The sequence below is a fragment of the Acipenser ruthenus genome, chromosome 28 (assembly GCF_902713425.1).
Source record: "Acipenser ruthenus chromosome 28, fAciRut3.2 maternal haplotype, whole genome shotgun sequence".
NCBI lineage: Eukaryota > Metazoa > Chordata > Actinopteri > Acipenseriformes > Acipenseridae > Acipenser > Acipenser ruthenus.
The window spans coordinates 6,597,136-6,612,137 of record NC_081216.1 but is presented as its reverse complement, the minus strand read 5'-3'; the positions used below and the strand labels follow the sequence as shown (position 1 = coordinate 6,612,137).

Genomic DNA, 15,002 nt, shown 5'->3' with positions numbered 1-15,002 from the left:
CCCCCAACTTAGAATGTTCAATTACTTGCCCTTACCACAGCAATTTCCTACACAGCTAAAGAGCACTGACGGTCAGTGGGCATCCTCCAATCTCATGACCTAGCCATCTGCCCCTTTCACCCAGGAACTAGAGAGCAGAAGTCAGTGAGCTCACCAGGTGTCTGGCCTGTAGGGTCTGCTGTAGCTTGATGAGGAGAAACAGTGCAGGAGTGCTAAAGCCAATGCGACGTCCCTCTGGAATCCCCAATGAAGATCTGCAACTTCACACAGCCAGGGTGCTCCCCTGCACTCCCCTGACTATATGACTCACTGTGCACACCACGCAGCCATGCTTCATTTACATTGTGTTCTATAGAGAGAGAGAGAATTGCTTATCTAGTAGAGATTAAATTGGTCTCTAATTGAAAGCAGCAACTTTATTTTTAAATGTAATTCCCCGCTTTTCTTTTCTGTATAGGGATTGTGTAGAATGCAGAAATTTCCAGAGGGGCAAACTCAATGATGATAAGACCTGCGCCCGAATTTGCCGAGATGAAATTATACTGGTGAAAGACCTTGGTAAGGACAGCCACACACTCCAGCAACTTTACTACAAAAAACTATATTGTTTTGATTGTTTTCTTCAGGGGTGTAAAGAGTAATATTTTGGAACATATATCATAATGAAGTGCATCTGAATGACAGAACTCTTCAAGCCCAATAAGCTTACTAACAATTTCATCTCAGAAAAGCAAGTGAGTTGCAAGTCTCTTCCTCCCAGCCATTTCATCTGCACTGTGGTATCTGGAGGGGCATGCTGCAGTAAATGACTTCTGTGTGGCAGAAACAGTGAGGTCTGTTCAATTGATCTCAATAGCAGAGGACCTAAATACTTTCCTTTTTTAAAATCATTAAAATATGACCCTCCATGGCTTTAAAATATTTTATACAAACAGACATACACTGCAGAGATTTGCATACATGTTAGGTGCTGGATTTTCAAAGCCTTGGTAAACAAATGGCTACATTCCCCAAGTTCATTACTCCAAATGGTCAAGGGTATTATTTTAGAAAAGAAAAAAACTCCCCCAAGTTACCAAACACCTCAGACAATTATGGGGACTGCACCCAGTTGATGTAAACTAAAAAAAACAGTTTTCTATATGGTATGTTTTACCTTCATATTTCTTCCTTCCACTGGGGGCGCAGTGTTGCAGGGGGGCAGGTTAATGGTTACACTCAAATGGTTGTGCTGTACTACAGGGAAGACATTTTGGAGAGGTCTACTTTGAGGCAACAGCTGTGCTTTCAACTTCTGACTTAAAAAGTCCCCCTGATGTGATGACCGAAACAGAAATGGATATACAAAGTGAATCTAAACAAGAAGAATATTATATTAGTTGATATTTCATATCATTTAATTAAGTCAAGGATTTTGCCCAAAGGGATTTATATCAAATACTGTGAGTTGCATGCTGTATAAACTACAAACCTTATTGGAGATTAGTAGAGGTGTTGTACATCATACAACATACAGCGCTACATCTAATAATGACTGAATTCGATTCCGTACCATTTAGATCAATTGAATTGAACCCATCACAGTAGTGCGTGGTATATCTAAAAACAGCATTTCACATGTAGACAGCCACATTGGAGCGGTTTATCAAGCACAAACTGAAACTCATTTGTATGCCAAATAGCAAAGGGAGTTCTGTACAAAGATGGTGATAACCCTATTTCCTGTTGTGTTCAGGTTTGCATGATAAGAATGCAATGAACTGTACCTACAAAGACGAAGATGACTGTGTGGTGAGGTTCCAGTACTACGAAGATGCCAGTGGAACATCAGTCCTCTATGTGGTCGAGGAACGAGGTGAGAGACTCTGTTACATAGGATTTCATATTAAAGGAACCTGCCACAGGGATCTTTATCATGATACCAGTTGCTGTATTTACAGACATGCTGGAGGATGCATGTTCCTAACAAGTTATTACGGTCCATTACAGTCAAATCATTCTAAGGCATACAATCCTTTTTTTAATCTACCTAGATTTAAGATCACGTCTCTCTGAGCCATTATCAGCAGGCGGGGGAATGGAAAATCAATTTGCAGTTTGTGAAAACGCAGCAGAATTAGTGTCAGTGTGTAATAAAGCCAGCCGGTGTGTGTGGGCTGCACAGCACTGGTTCTAATTACCAGGCTTAAGCAATGCTTGGAGTGTTGGAGTGTGGTTATGCAGGAGTCTACTCCACCTGGCATGTATTTACAGAGACTCGGTATGTGTTAGTGTTAGTTACCTGTTTATCTATGTCTGTACGTTAATATATCCCAAACTCAAAGAAACAGGGAGGGGCTCCCACTAATCCAAAATAAAGCAAGTGCTGTAATTACAGCTAATAAATACAGCAGTTTGGTAGCTGTGTTTGTCAGAGACAGCTGATCTGCACCCAGAATACAAGTGAACATGTGTTGCTACCTGCAGCAATAGGCAGGGTCTGTAATTACAGTGGTCATTTTTATACCCATACCCATGAATATCAGAATTCGTGTGTTTTTGTAATCTTTCTGGTAAGTGCAATGCACTGCCTTAAAAAACAAGCAAAACACCTTTTAATACCACTTTTAAGGGACTGAGCATAAATGGGGACAACAAATATGCCTGTTTTGCTGTGGAACTGAAATAAGTTCTAGATACTACCTTGATTACAATAGTGTTCTTTAAAAAAACATACTTTAACAGTCTGTTATACTGTATGTGTACAACATGCTGTAATAATTAAACACATAGGGAAGCTGTGAGCATACATGTAGCAGTGTTTTCTCTATGCTATATTGTGTCACTGTACAAAATTCAGAACATTTCAGTATTGTACAGCAACTTGTACAATACTGGAAAACAGTTGACTGGTAAATGCAAGAGATATTACCGGAGTGTGATACTAACCAGAGTGGCAGGTACCGGGACCTGATGCCACATACCCCTTCTCCACTGGCACACCCGACCCATGAGGGCTCAGTACGGTACAGGTGCAGGTGGTTCTCCACTGGTTATTTGTCAAGCCGAGAAGCAAACCGTGAAACTCCGGCCTCACAAGACATCTGAATCTGGCTCCAAGCCGGGCCTGGCGCGAGGTTAAGGATGTTCGTCATTCCGTTGCATCCGTCAGTACACTCCACAAAGATAAACAGCAAGGAACGTGGCGGGCAGCGAGTGTGATGAAAGAAATGTACACCCTTGGGATGCTGAGGAAGTGCAGGCTCTAGCTTATCTGTGGGCAGATAGAAGTGTTCAGGAAGATGTGATGATTTGAAGCAAAGGGACATAGACCGCGGGTACGGTACACAGGGCTGGATTAACGCATAGGCAAACTAGGCATGTGCCTAGGGCCCGAACACAAAATGGTTGTTATATTATCTACATACAGATTTGCGCCTACACTGGAAAAAACTTCACTCACTGACATTCGAACCAAGGCATGTATCTCAAAATCAAATTGTTTTGACAGGTGTTGTGCAGATTTCTGTACCCCACAGAGTTTACGCAGCTTCTTTTTTTAAGCACCCAAACAAAAAAACAACTCCTTAAACTAGATATCTTTGGCAAATCATATTTTTAAAACCTTCTTTTTTCCCTTCAACAGAACTAATTGAACTTTATTAAGTCGATATAATCAGTAAAATGTGTGGATTATAAAGAAATATATTTACAAAATATAGCAATACAAGATACAGCTGTACCGTTGGTCTATTAATTTTTGAACACCATTTGTTTGCGCATCTTTTGGCAAACTTAAGTAGCACGGCTCGGCTCTGCAGTGGAAAAACAACCCAGGCCCTCCTTAACCGCACCGTGAGGGCTTGGTACGGCCCCAGCGTGGCTTGGTTGTACAATGGAAAAGAAGCATCAATGTCCTATGTGTAGCTGAATGTTGAAAATGTAAGGTGGGTTCTTATCACCTGCTCCACAGGGAGTCTGCAGTGTGATGTCAAGTTAAATTGACTTACTGTACGAGAGTCAAAGTGAAAACATGATTTTCACAATGATTTTTAGAAAAATAAGGGATTTGCAAAAACAATATGCTAACGTGTTGTAAGAATTTTTTTTTTTTTTAAAAGCCTTACTCCCTTTGAACTTCCCAGATAATATGAAGCAGGATTCAAACCTGAGACTGAAATATATAGTAATAAATAGATAGAATGTATTGGGCAAATGGGATCAGCTCAGACCTTGTGCAATTAGGAAAGTGAAAGGGAGTTGGCTGGTTGTTTTTTCTGCCAGCCCTGCTGGTTTTCTTGTAAAAGGATTTGATTACACAATACAGGTGATCCAATAATGTTCCATTGCTGATGTGTTGCAATTGTCTAATTGCAATTGTCTAATTGTGAAACTTGCACAAGCTGAACACTCCCATAGAGTGAGGGAAGCAGTGTGGAGAAGTGGTTAGTGCTCTGGACTCTTGACCGGAGGGTTGTTGGTTCAATCCCAAGTGGGGGACACTACTGCTGTACCCTTGAGCAAGGTACTTTACCTAGATTGCTCCCGTAAAAATCTGTATAAATGGGTAATTGTATGTAAAAATGATGTGATATCTTGTAACAATTGTAAGTCGCCCTGGATAAGGGCGTCTGCTAAGAAATAAATAATAATAATAATAATAATAATAATAATAGACCGGACTCCCAGGAGCTGTAATTCTAGCACTGTATCATCAAGCACAATCAAGATGCATGTTACTCCTACCAAAGTCACACATTGACACTTTTTTTCAGATTTCTAGCAGTTTGGTTTTCTAACTCTATTTATGGTTAGAATCTGTTGAAACTCACCTTCAGAAAGCTATGTCGATATAAAGCGATATCTTTGTTTGGGCCCGATTCACAAAACTTGTTTGACAATTACATCAAGTTTGCAGTTCATGTAACCAGTTTCAACAGTTTTTTCCCAACAATTTATACTCAAACAACTTTTTAACCAAGGATAATATAACCAAAGATAATGGTTGTCACCTTAAAATGAGAAAACGCACACAAACATACAAACTTTTGTATGTTTCATGATGTTTTTCTCTTTTAAGAAAAAATTGTGTTAATACATTGGAATAAATAACTGTGTGCATTCTTCCTGGGTAATTTAATTTAGTAAGGTTTTCCTAGTCACTCAAGTAAATGTTATCACTGTGCTACCATGCTATAAAAGGTTTGTATCATTGCAGCATTCCTATAATACAAGACCACTGTCATTGACTGCCATACATTTCATGTGCTTAGGGGAATATGACAAACAAAACAGCATTAATTGTGTCTTGGCATATCTCTGGTCCACAGAATGCCCGAAGGGTCCTGACATCCTGGTGGTCCTGTTATCGGTGGCAGGCGCTATCCTGCTCATCGGCCTGGCTGCCCTGCTAATCTGGAAGCTGCTCATCACCATTCACGACCGCCGCGAGTTTGCCAAGTTTGAGGAGGAGCGTGCCCACGCCAAGTGGGACACGGTGAGGGGAGATAAGAGGGCTGCGGGTTCCAAGAGGGACAAAACAAGCTGTCATTCAATAGGCAGGATATGTAAATACAGCTGGTTTCCATGCAGCTAACCACTAAAGTGCAACTAGAACTGTAAACAGAGAGAGATGCATAAATATAGATTCTACAGGGAAAACCAGCTGAATTCAGCTATTGGTTTACAAAGTTGTTGCAAATGAATACCTACATTGCCAGATACCTACAGTACTGTATGTTACTCTGTAACTGCGTAATAAGCATTTATTTTAAAATGAGACAGATTAGCAATGAGTTTATTATTAAAAACAGAATGTCTTTGTTTTAAACACCAACATTCAGAGGCATCATAACATTCTGATTGTGTTTTTACTTATTACATTTCATAATTATAAAATAATGATTTCAAATGTATCCACTATGTTAACTTTCTCTAACCTGTAATCTAACATGTACAGCCACCCCTACATTTCAAAAGGGTCACATTTAACTAAATATATTCAAATGGGGCTCTGCTTTTCCAAATGAGTAAAAGTGGGGAGCATAGTCACGCAGTCGTTGGTGCGAATGAGAAAATATGTATTACAGAAACAAACAGTTACTCATCAATTATGGCTACTTCCTTTCACAGTCTTTATTGGGAGTTCATATAGCCCAGCCCATGTGTCATTGTTCCTACTTGTAGTCCACCAAATGGCTGAATGAAGAATACATGTGATTTATAAGCCATCAACCATCAATACATCATTAATGATCATTTGATCTGATTTGAACATAATACAAAGTTTAGGGACCATAACATGTTTTGTGATCCGTGGTGTATCATTATATCACCACATACAAGTCAATGGGCCTCAGATCAGGTGATCTGTTAAACTACATGTGCAGGCCACTGAAAAGTGAACTTGAGGAGGTCTTGAAGTCTGGACGGTACCCAAGCAGCCACAATAAATATTTAGTAGCATGAGAATCTGCAGTGGTTCTGAGGTCACTTTCTTATGTCCATCACCCACAACTCATTGCATAAAAGCAAAGAACCTAAGGGTTGCGGTTATGAGAGCCCCACAACACTAGCCAACGCACTGTAGCTTAATAGTCCTAAACAACCACTCCTGCCATTCAGTCCTGGACCCTTCTAATATACACTTTGTAATGCATTTGACTTTCTAATAAGCCTTGAGACCACCAAACGCATTTAACTTGGCCCTTATTTATAAAAGTTATCCATAGTAAAAGCATAGCACAGTGTAATAAAGCACAGCGAAAGCATGTTAAAGCATAGATAAGCATTGTAAAGCACAGAGAGGTGCAGTAAACCATAATATACTATGAGAAATACATAGCATAGCCATGGGAGATGCATTGGACATTTCACAGGGTGGAACTAGGCCATCTGCTGTGATGATTTAAGACATGAAGTTAGTAATGTATAACATATAAAAGAGAGGTTCCGTCCTTCAAAGGCCCTACACATATAAAGACGGGCTCCGTCATTGAGGAAACCCGACAAACAGGAGGGGGGGTCACCGTCTCTGAGATGACCCGACATACGAAAGAGGGGTCACCGTCTCTGAGATGACCCGACAAACGAAGAAGCTCGCGAACCAGAAAGAAAAACATTGATTAGTATTATTAACATGAAAAATGGTTCCGGCTCTTCAGTGGCCCAACATATGCAGTAGGGGGGTTCCGTCTTTGAGGTGACCCGACATACGAAGAGGCTCGCGAACCGGAAAGAAAACAAGTTAGTAGATGTTAGAACATATAGAGCGGGGTGTTCCGCCTCTTTCAAAAGCCCAACATTTATAGAAGGGGGTTCCGTCGCTGAGGAGACCTGGCAAACAGGAGAGGGGTCACTGTCTTTGAGGTGACCCGACAAACAAGAGGGGTTCCGCCGCTTGGGGCCCTCGCATAAATAGAGGCATCAGCACCTGAAAGAGAAAAAGACAAGCAATCACGTGTGCTAAAGGAGGGGTTTGGCCGGGGGTCCCCTTTGACTCACGGAGAACCCTCCTCTATGAGGTAAATGAAGCGATGCTTAACAAAGGGTCGGAGAAAGTGGAATCACTAACCCCCCAGAGGAGACCGATGCAAAGGCGGTTTGAGATTCTAGAGGAGGAGGGAGGAGGAGGAAATGAAAAAACACAAGACAACTAGAAGGAAGTGACTGAGGTTTAAATAGAATAGATTTAATTAGTGGAAGAAGATGATAGGACACATGGGCCTAGTACCTCCCCCTGAACCACACATAAAGGTTAACATTTACAGTGATAAACCTTTATAAGGGGGATTTTTGAGGTGGATTGGATGCTAGCTCAAGGGAAGACATGTACATTACTATTTCTAACAACTGTCGTTTTCTTCTAGGCCAATAATCCCCTGTACAAAGGAGCAACCTCCACCTTCACGAATGTGACGTTCCGTGGAAACGCAGAGTGACACCGAGGAGTGCGGAGACTCGGGGGCCTGTTTACATGGGATTGTTGGCGGGTTGGAAAAGTAATGTTGAATGTTATCAGGAGCCAAATTGAAATGGAACTCAGGGTAATCCCTCACCTGTGCATTGTTAGTGACATTTGGTTTCTCATACAAAGGGGTAGGGGAATATGGGGTGTCTGTATTGTGGATATGGTGGGGTGGGAGGTAACTAACTTTCTTTTTTTTTTTATTAGAATTATTGAAAGATGTAATTTAAATTATGCTGCAGGCATGAACATTTAACAAAAGGAACCCAGTACTGAGTGTTTAATTTGTAGTGTAATTGTTACATTGCCACATCACTGATCACTTCCTATTTTATTAATTAGCAACTGCATCTTCTTCCTTTTTCAGATAGTATGGCAGAAATAGCTAGGTAGATTGATGTTGTTGTTTTATATGTTATATGGTTTTGGAGTTACTGGCTTGAGCCTCTACTGAGAAATGGCTTGTTCTCTGAGATTGTGTTTGCATGTATGTGTGGATGTATTTGTAAAAACATTGCACTGATAGAATACAGTGTTTGGGGGGTGCCATGGACCTCCGTCCCAGGACAGAATCACTCTCCAGCACTCAGTTACATGTAGATCTATGTTTATAATGTTAGTAGAGAGTATGAGAGGAATAATAGGCAGGGCTAGTGTGCTATGTTTGTTTAGCTACTGTTGTTCATTATGATTGTTTGGATAATTTAACTTGATGCAACTTTCAGGTAACCTTTATCTGGCAACTGTAGAGAAACAAAAATTTGATATACTGTATGCTTGACTCTTTAGGTACTAGTTGCTTTGACTGATGCCAGAAAAACGGCTTGTGTTATTTCGTTGTCAAAATACCCAGTCAGTATGTATAAAAGGTGTATGCTGAAATTCTAAATATAACTTCCCCTGTGAGAGAAAAAAAAGATTGTCTTTGCAAATGATAGAACTATTACAATGGGATGTCACCAGGTGAATCCAGAAGATTCCCATTAGAATACTATACAACCCCCCCCCCCCCCCCCCCAATGCAAACAATTACACCTTAAAGAGGAAGTAGCGGGGTTCCAAAAAATATAATGTTACACTTCCCCACGTGTTGCTACAACTGTTTAAATAACATACCTGTCATTTTTCTTTTCATCGTTAACATCCTGACAGCTTTTTACACTTATAACTTTAAAGTCTGTTTCAAAGATGTTTTCAAAATGGGCGCTCTAGTGCACTGATAGTATAAGGATTATTTCCCACATTGTCAAACAGCGATCCATGACGTGGTACGGAATAGAAAAGCCAGAGCTGTGATGTAGAGGACAGATCTCAAACCCCAGTGCACTTTTGAAAAGACTTTAAATTTCTAAGTGAAAAAAGCTGTCAGGATGTTAACAACGAAAAGAGCAACGAAACAGGTATGTGATTTAAACAGTTGTATCAACACATATCTTTTTTCGGAACCCTGCTAAAGTGGAAGTGGATATCAACCATGCTGGGCTTTTTGCACATACTTACTGGGTAGTGCAGAGCTAATTCTGTTGTATCCCTAGTGTTATGCATATGTATTAATCTATTTATACACATATTATAAGTCAATGCCTCTAATAGTTACGTTATAACACAGGACCAAAACTGCTTTGGTTTCTACTGTCAGACTTGTTCATTTCCATCAGCAGTAGTTGGAGATCAAATCAATTTCTAGTGGGACTGTGTGAGGCCCAGTTAAGATTGTGGGCTGGCAGGACCCGATCTCTCAATCCGGAATAATAGTGGAAGTTACCTTCTGAGCGTCCAGAGTGAAGGCCTCGTCTCTCTAACTCACACTTATGGTGGAATGTACCTTTTCAGTGCCCAATGCAAAGTGCAAAGGACGAGAGAGGCGGGTGTAAATCTCAGACTGCAGAAAAAATATGTAGACAAAACATTAGGGATGTGAATATATAATACTATCAGGAAAATATTGGTTTGAATTAGTTCATTATTAGCGTGATATGTAATACATAGAGCATAATGCATGGTGTAGGGTGTGATATGAAAATGTAATGCCCACCCGAGGGCTGGGATGCTACCGAGGCTGGGTATTACATTCTCATTTATCACACACTACTCCATGCAGTATTTTTTATAATCTCTGGTGAGCATTTGTTTCCTGCCAGAGTAATAAAATTCTGTGTTGCTTGCTGTGGGGGGGCTTACTCTGCTTAGGGGTAGGTGTACTAAGATGGGCCAGTCGCAGCGCAAACATACTGCAGTTTGCATTTTTGTTGCGACACTTAGCAAAGTAAACATTTTGTCGTAGTACTAAGAGAAAATATGTTAATGACGAGAGCTTCAATATGCTAATTTAAGTATTTGTGCATCTTCTTAGCAAGATCTCTAGCATTATACATTGCGAAAGTCATGCAACATTGTTCAAATAAATAGCGGGACTTGAGTTGTGGTTTGCTGCAGCAGAGGGTGCCCGAAGGATAACAAGAGTGCAAGAATTAAATGTAAACGTCATCTGTACAATGCATTCTCTTCCGTCTTCATTTTACATATTTTAATACTATTATATATATAAAAAATGAAAGCCAGTTAAATCACATCAGATTCTATAGTGGGAGCCCCACCTTCACCCCCAAAAAGCTTTTCATAATCATATAGTAACCTCTCGCTAAACCGGACATGTTTGTCCAACATAAGGAAAAAAAAATTTAAAATCGCACACACATATATTTATAGTGCTCAATGTATTTTAAATGTATAAATTATTGTGCTGAAATAACACTAATGTGTTTTGGGTAGGCCACACATTACATTATGTAAAAATATGAATCTGTACAGTACGCCTATACAGTATACTGTACAGAAATAAAATCAAATGATACCTAGTGCACTTTCTTTTTACTTTAGCCTGCCGGTAACACAAAATAAATCATGCTGCTGCATTGTACACATTGGTGTACAGTGCGAATAAAAGATTATTTTAAATCGAAACTTAATGATTTTAGCGTATTATTATTATTATTATTATTATTATTATTATTATTATTATTATTATTATTATTTGGCCTACTTAGTAGCCTGGACAATTAACACACAATAGATCATGGTCCTATACAGATGCTCAGAATGAGCTGGAAAGTGTTAGTGGCACATGTGTGCAGTCTATTGCTCCCAAAACGTTGTGGTAACCTGAAATGTCAAAGAAATTTGTTTTTTTGCCTTTTGTGAAAAAGGGTTTTTTGCCTAAAAATGCATTGAGCACAACTGGCAACGCACAAGAAAACACGGACTGGGAAATGCCAGCAACAATTGCGACTGTTTAAAACATGCTTTCAAAAGTTCTTAACAAATTGATGCAATTGTAAGTGTTGCAATTGCCGGGAGCTTTCGTACATCTCATTATAATATTTGAGAACCCTCATTTGCACTGTCTGCCCCCTTTTTGCAAATGTATGCAGGAACGCCCATAAATACATATTCATCTAAGCTTGAACCACAAAGTCAAACTGCTGCCTCAAAGCATTCCCTAAAACGTTGCAAATAGCATTGTGCTTGTTTAGTACATTTCACCCAAGACTTCCGACTCATTTCCAACTGGTTTGCGACTATTGAGACAGGTTCAACATTTTAGTACACCTACCCCTTAGTCTATGTCACTGAGTTATTAGCTTGCGCTGGTGTCGTGTTCTGTTGCTTGTGTTAATGAGCACAGGTTTCCCGTAATAACCGTCCGGTTACTACGGGAAATAGCAACTGAATGAGCCATTGACAAAAATTGCTCACCAGTTATTATATGCAGATGTTTCTGTTTAATGTGCAGGAGATGGAATCAGCAACAGCCCCAGTATTAGAACAAGATGAGTTGGAGTTTTCTCAAGGTGCCGATGGAAATGTGACATTTGTTCAATACCGCATGCGTCAAAGTAATTGCACTCGGGGAAAAAAAAGTTTGTGGAAAGCTCTCAGAATTCTATTTACTGCAGATTTCATTTCCAGTTTCTGCTCAATTCCAGTGTATGTAGAAAGTGTATTTCCACCAGTCCAATACCACTGTAATAATGTAGGTGCTGTTTACTGTATTGTTAGAAAGATGTTTAAAGACTTGTAAAGGAACACGTGGGTTCACTATAAATAACACAGGAGTGTGTCTTGAATAGATAATTGTCCATTTCTTATGAATTCAACAGGAAATTATGCTGTACTACTTGGAAATCGCTACACATTATAAAGTATTACAGCCTAACTTGTTAACTTGGAATATGGAGAATATGATCACTCTCAAAATGTCACACTACTGATGTCATACAGTATTTTATTAATGTGAATTAATGGCTCAACATCGTATTAGACAGACCGTCCCAGCCTCGTCATTAGCTATAGAGCAGCGTATCTTGTTCATGGAAACATTTATGCTGAAATGCATTAGTTAGTCATTTTGATCTGTGGATATTCATAATGAAAAGCAGGAAGCATTCCTTTCCCACTGTCTCAGTCGGCACATCTTTCTAATCTTTCCTGCTTTATTAGATACTAAACAGGACCTAAAACATTCCAGTAATACATTACTGTATCTTTAACTCAGGCAATCCCAGTCCTGCCTGCCTTTGATCACACTAGTGTAGAAACATAACTCTTGAGTGACTGAGCTGTTAAAGGCATATGTTTCTTACTAAAGCATATGTCAGTGTAATGGCTGTAAATTTAAAATGATCGGTATGCTGAAAAAGTTGGGCATGACAAATATTAACAGTATGTACAGAATAGTATAGATTAAGAATTGACAAAAGAAAATGTTTAATTTTCATCCACAGCGGGGGATAATGATGTTGGTTGGGGTGTCTGTTTTTGTGTTTACTACAGTCTGCCATAGCTTTGTGGACTTTATCAGAATGAACTGTGCTGGTTTACATTCGGGCTTCACTGCACAGGGCAGGGAACTGTGGTCCTGGTCCTCGAAACCATTGGAGAGGTTTAGTGCTTTAGGACTTGGTCAAGCAAACAAGTCATCTTTTGCAGAATGTAGTGGCTTTCTTATATTCTTATATCTGTGACTCACTATTCATTGTAAAGGATACAGTAATGGGTCGAGGCTATATATCACATTCTGATGTAGTTTAGCTACTATGGGAGTTGTTTAAGGGAATACTTTTAAAGTCTGTTTTTTTTAATACAGCCCAGTTTGATATTTATGAAACTGTTCTTTACTGTTGTTAATTAAACCACCAATAGAGCAGAACAGTTTCAGGAATATTATTCAAAGCAACAGACTTTATTAAATTACTCACAAGTTAAAAGTTTAAAGCCTGATTTTGTTATGCTTATATTTTCACCACAACACTTTTAATACATTGGGAAGTTATCACTCAAACCCAACATGTTGCTTGTTTCCCTGTGCTGTTAGATTCCATAACTACAGGTGCTGTTGGATAGCTTTTTAGAGGACAAAGCCATGCTTTATATCTTCATAAAGGACACTGCAGCTTTAATTTATTTTATTCACATTGTATTTTGCTGTTTTCCTTACCTTTTGGATGTCTTTATATATATATATATATATATATATATATATATATATATATATATATATATATATATAATTTTTTTTTTACTGTAAAAGGTTGTTAAGGGATTCTGTTATATTTTCTGGACCCAATTTAATTAACTCTTAAAAATGGTTTTAGGAAAATGCAATACACGATTTAAATTTTGATTAATTATTGTGGATGTGTTAATATAATAAAAAATAAATATTGCTTCTCTTTACTTCGTTTATTTAAATTATTTAGAAATACTAAAAGAAACTCCACAGATTCAATCACAAACCTTTTTTTTCCCCAACGACTTCTTGTCAAAACGTTTGTCATTGAATTGATTACATTTTTTAAATATTTCTAAATTTAGTGCTATTGAGTGTTTAATAGTTACGGAAGATTGATTAAATAATTGAATTCTGTTTCCCCAGGTAAAGTTAATTGAATTGGGACCTTTGCCACTTCAATTTTGAGGTTATTGTGAAGTTATTAACACTTTTTAATGTGCAATTGTCGTCTCCGTATTGTATTTATTATCCATAAACCAATAAAGAAAGGGTCAACTGTTTAAACTTGGATTTTTTTTTTTTTTCTTTCAAGTTCATAAATCTGTAAGGCATCATAAATAATAATCACTGAACTGTTCACAAACAGCAGCTTGATGTATGTTCACACAATTTTCATTTTATTTTTGGCATCTCCCCCTATGTCCCTCCCCTTCATCACATGTTCAGTTGTGTAAAGCTGGTTCATTTGTCAACATGAAAGCTGAATTACTCCCAATCCAATCAGAGGCTGCCTTCAAGTCTGATTGCCCCCCTGAACATTCTTTCAGTAAGCAAGAGAGGTTCAACTGATCACATGATTGGATACATATGAATTTATCCTTTTTAAATAGAATACACATTTGGTGGTAGGCCCCACTGTCAGGGGAGCTCAGTAAATTGTTGTCTTTAGTTTGAAATCTGTGGCCTTGGAGGCACATCTTTGAAAATGGAGCCCATATTAAATAATCCCTACAACAGATGTGACTGAAGTCTTTCAAATCTTAAAAGGAGTTGGCATAGTTAACCCTAAGCAATACTGTAAGCGCAGTACAGAAACCAGGACCAGAAGGACACAGCTGGAAATTAAGTGGAGATTAGACTTAGGACAGAGAGAAGGAGATACTTCTTCCCACACATAGAGTGGTGAGTGTATGGAATGGGCCACCTCGTCATGATTTGGAGGCAGAATCTGTTGGATCCTTTAAGACCCAACTTGACAAAGTTCTGAGATCAGTCAGCTATGTAGGAACAATTCAATAATTGATAATTTAATGTTTGTCTGGGTTGATTAGTTTTCTTAGTAAAAATATTTAATTGACATGTTACAAAGATCGAGGATTTACTATGAACACACACACACGCTAGACACAAGGAATGTTTTTTTTTTATAAATTTAGTCGTCGTCAATTATTTTACCCCAGTTTCACCCCAATTTAGCATGCCCAATTATTATCTGTATCCTCGGCTCACCGCTCGCAACCCCACCGCCGACTCGGGAAACGGAGG

General features: G+C 38.9%; 1 protein-coding gene across 1 annotated transcript in view; it reads left to right on the top strand.

Moving 5' to 3' along the window:
• The window catches only part of LOC117434519 (integrin beta-3-like), a 66,684-nt gene extending 52,663 nt beyond the window's left edge, over positions 1-14,021 (top strand). The window contains exons 12-15 of the mRNA XM_034057085.3: positions 458-558; positions 1,736-1,855; positions 5,310-5,476; positions 7,848-14,021. Of these exons, the coding sequence (XP_033912976.1) occupies positions 458-558; positions 1,736-1,855; positions 5,310-5,476; positions 7,848-7,919 (460 nt within the window). The 3' untranslated portion in view covers positions 7,920-14,021. The remainder of the gene's footprint in view (positions 1-457; positions 559-1,735; positions 1,856-5,309; positions 5,477-7,847) is intronic.
• Positions 14,022-15,002: the final 981 nt, after the last annotated feature.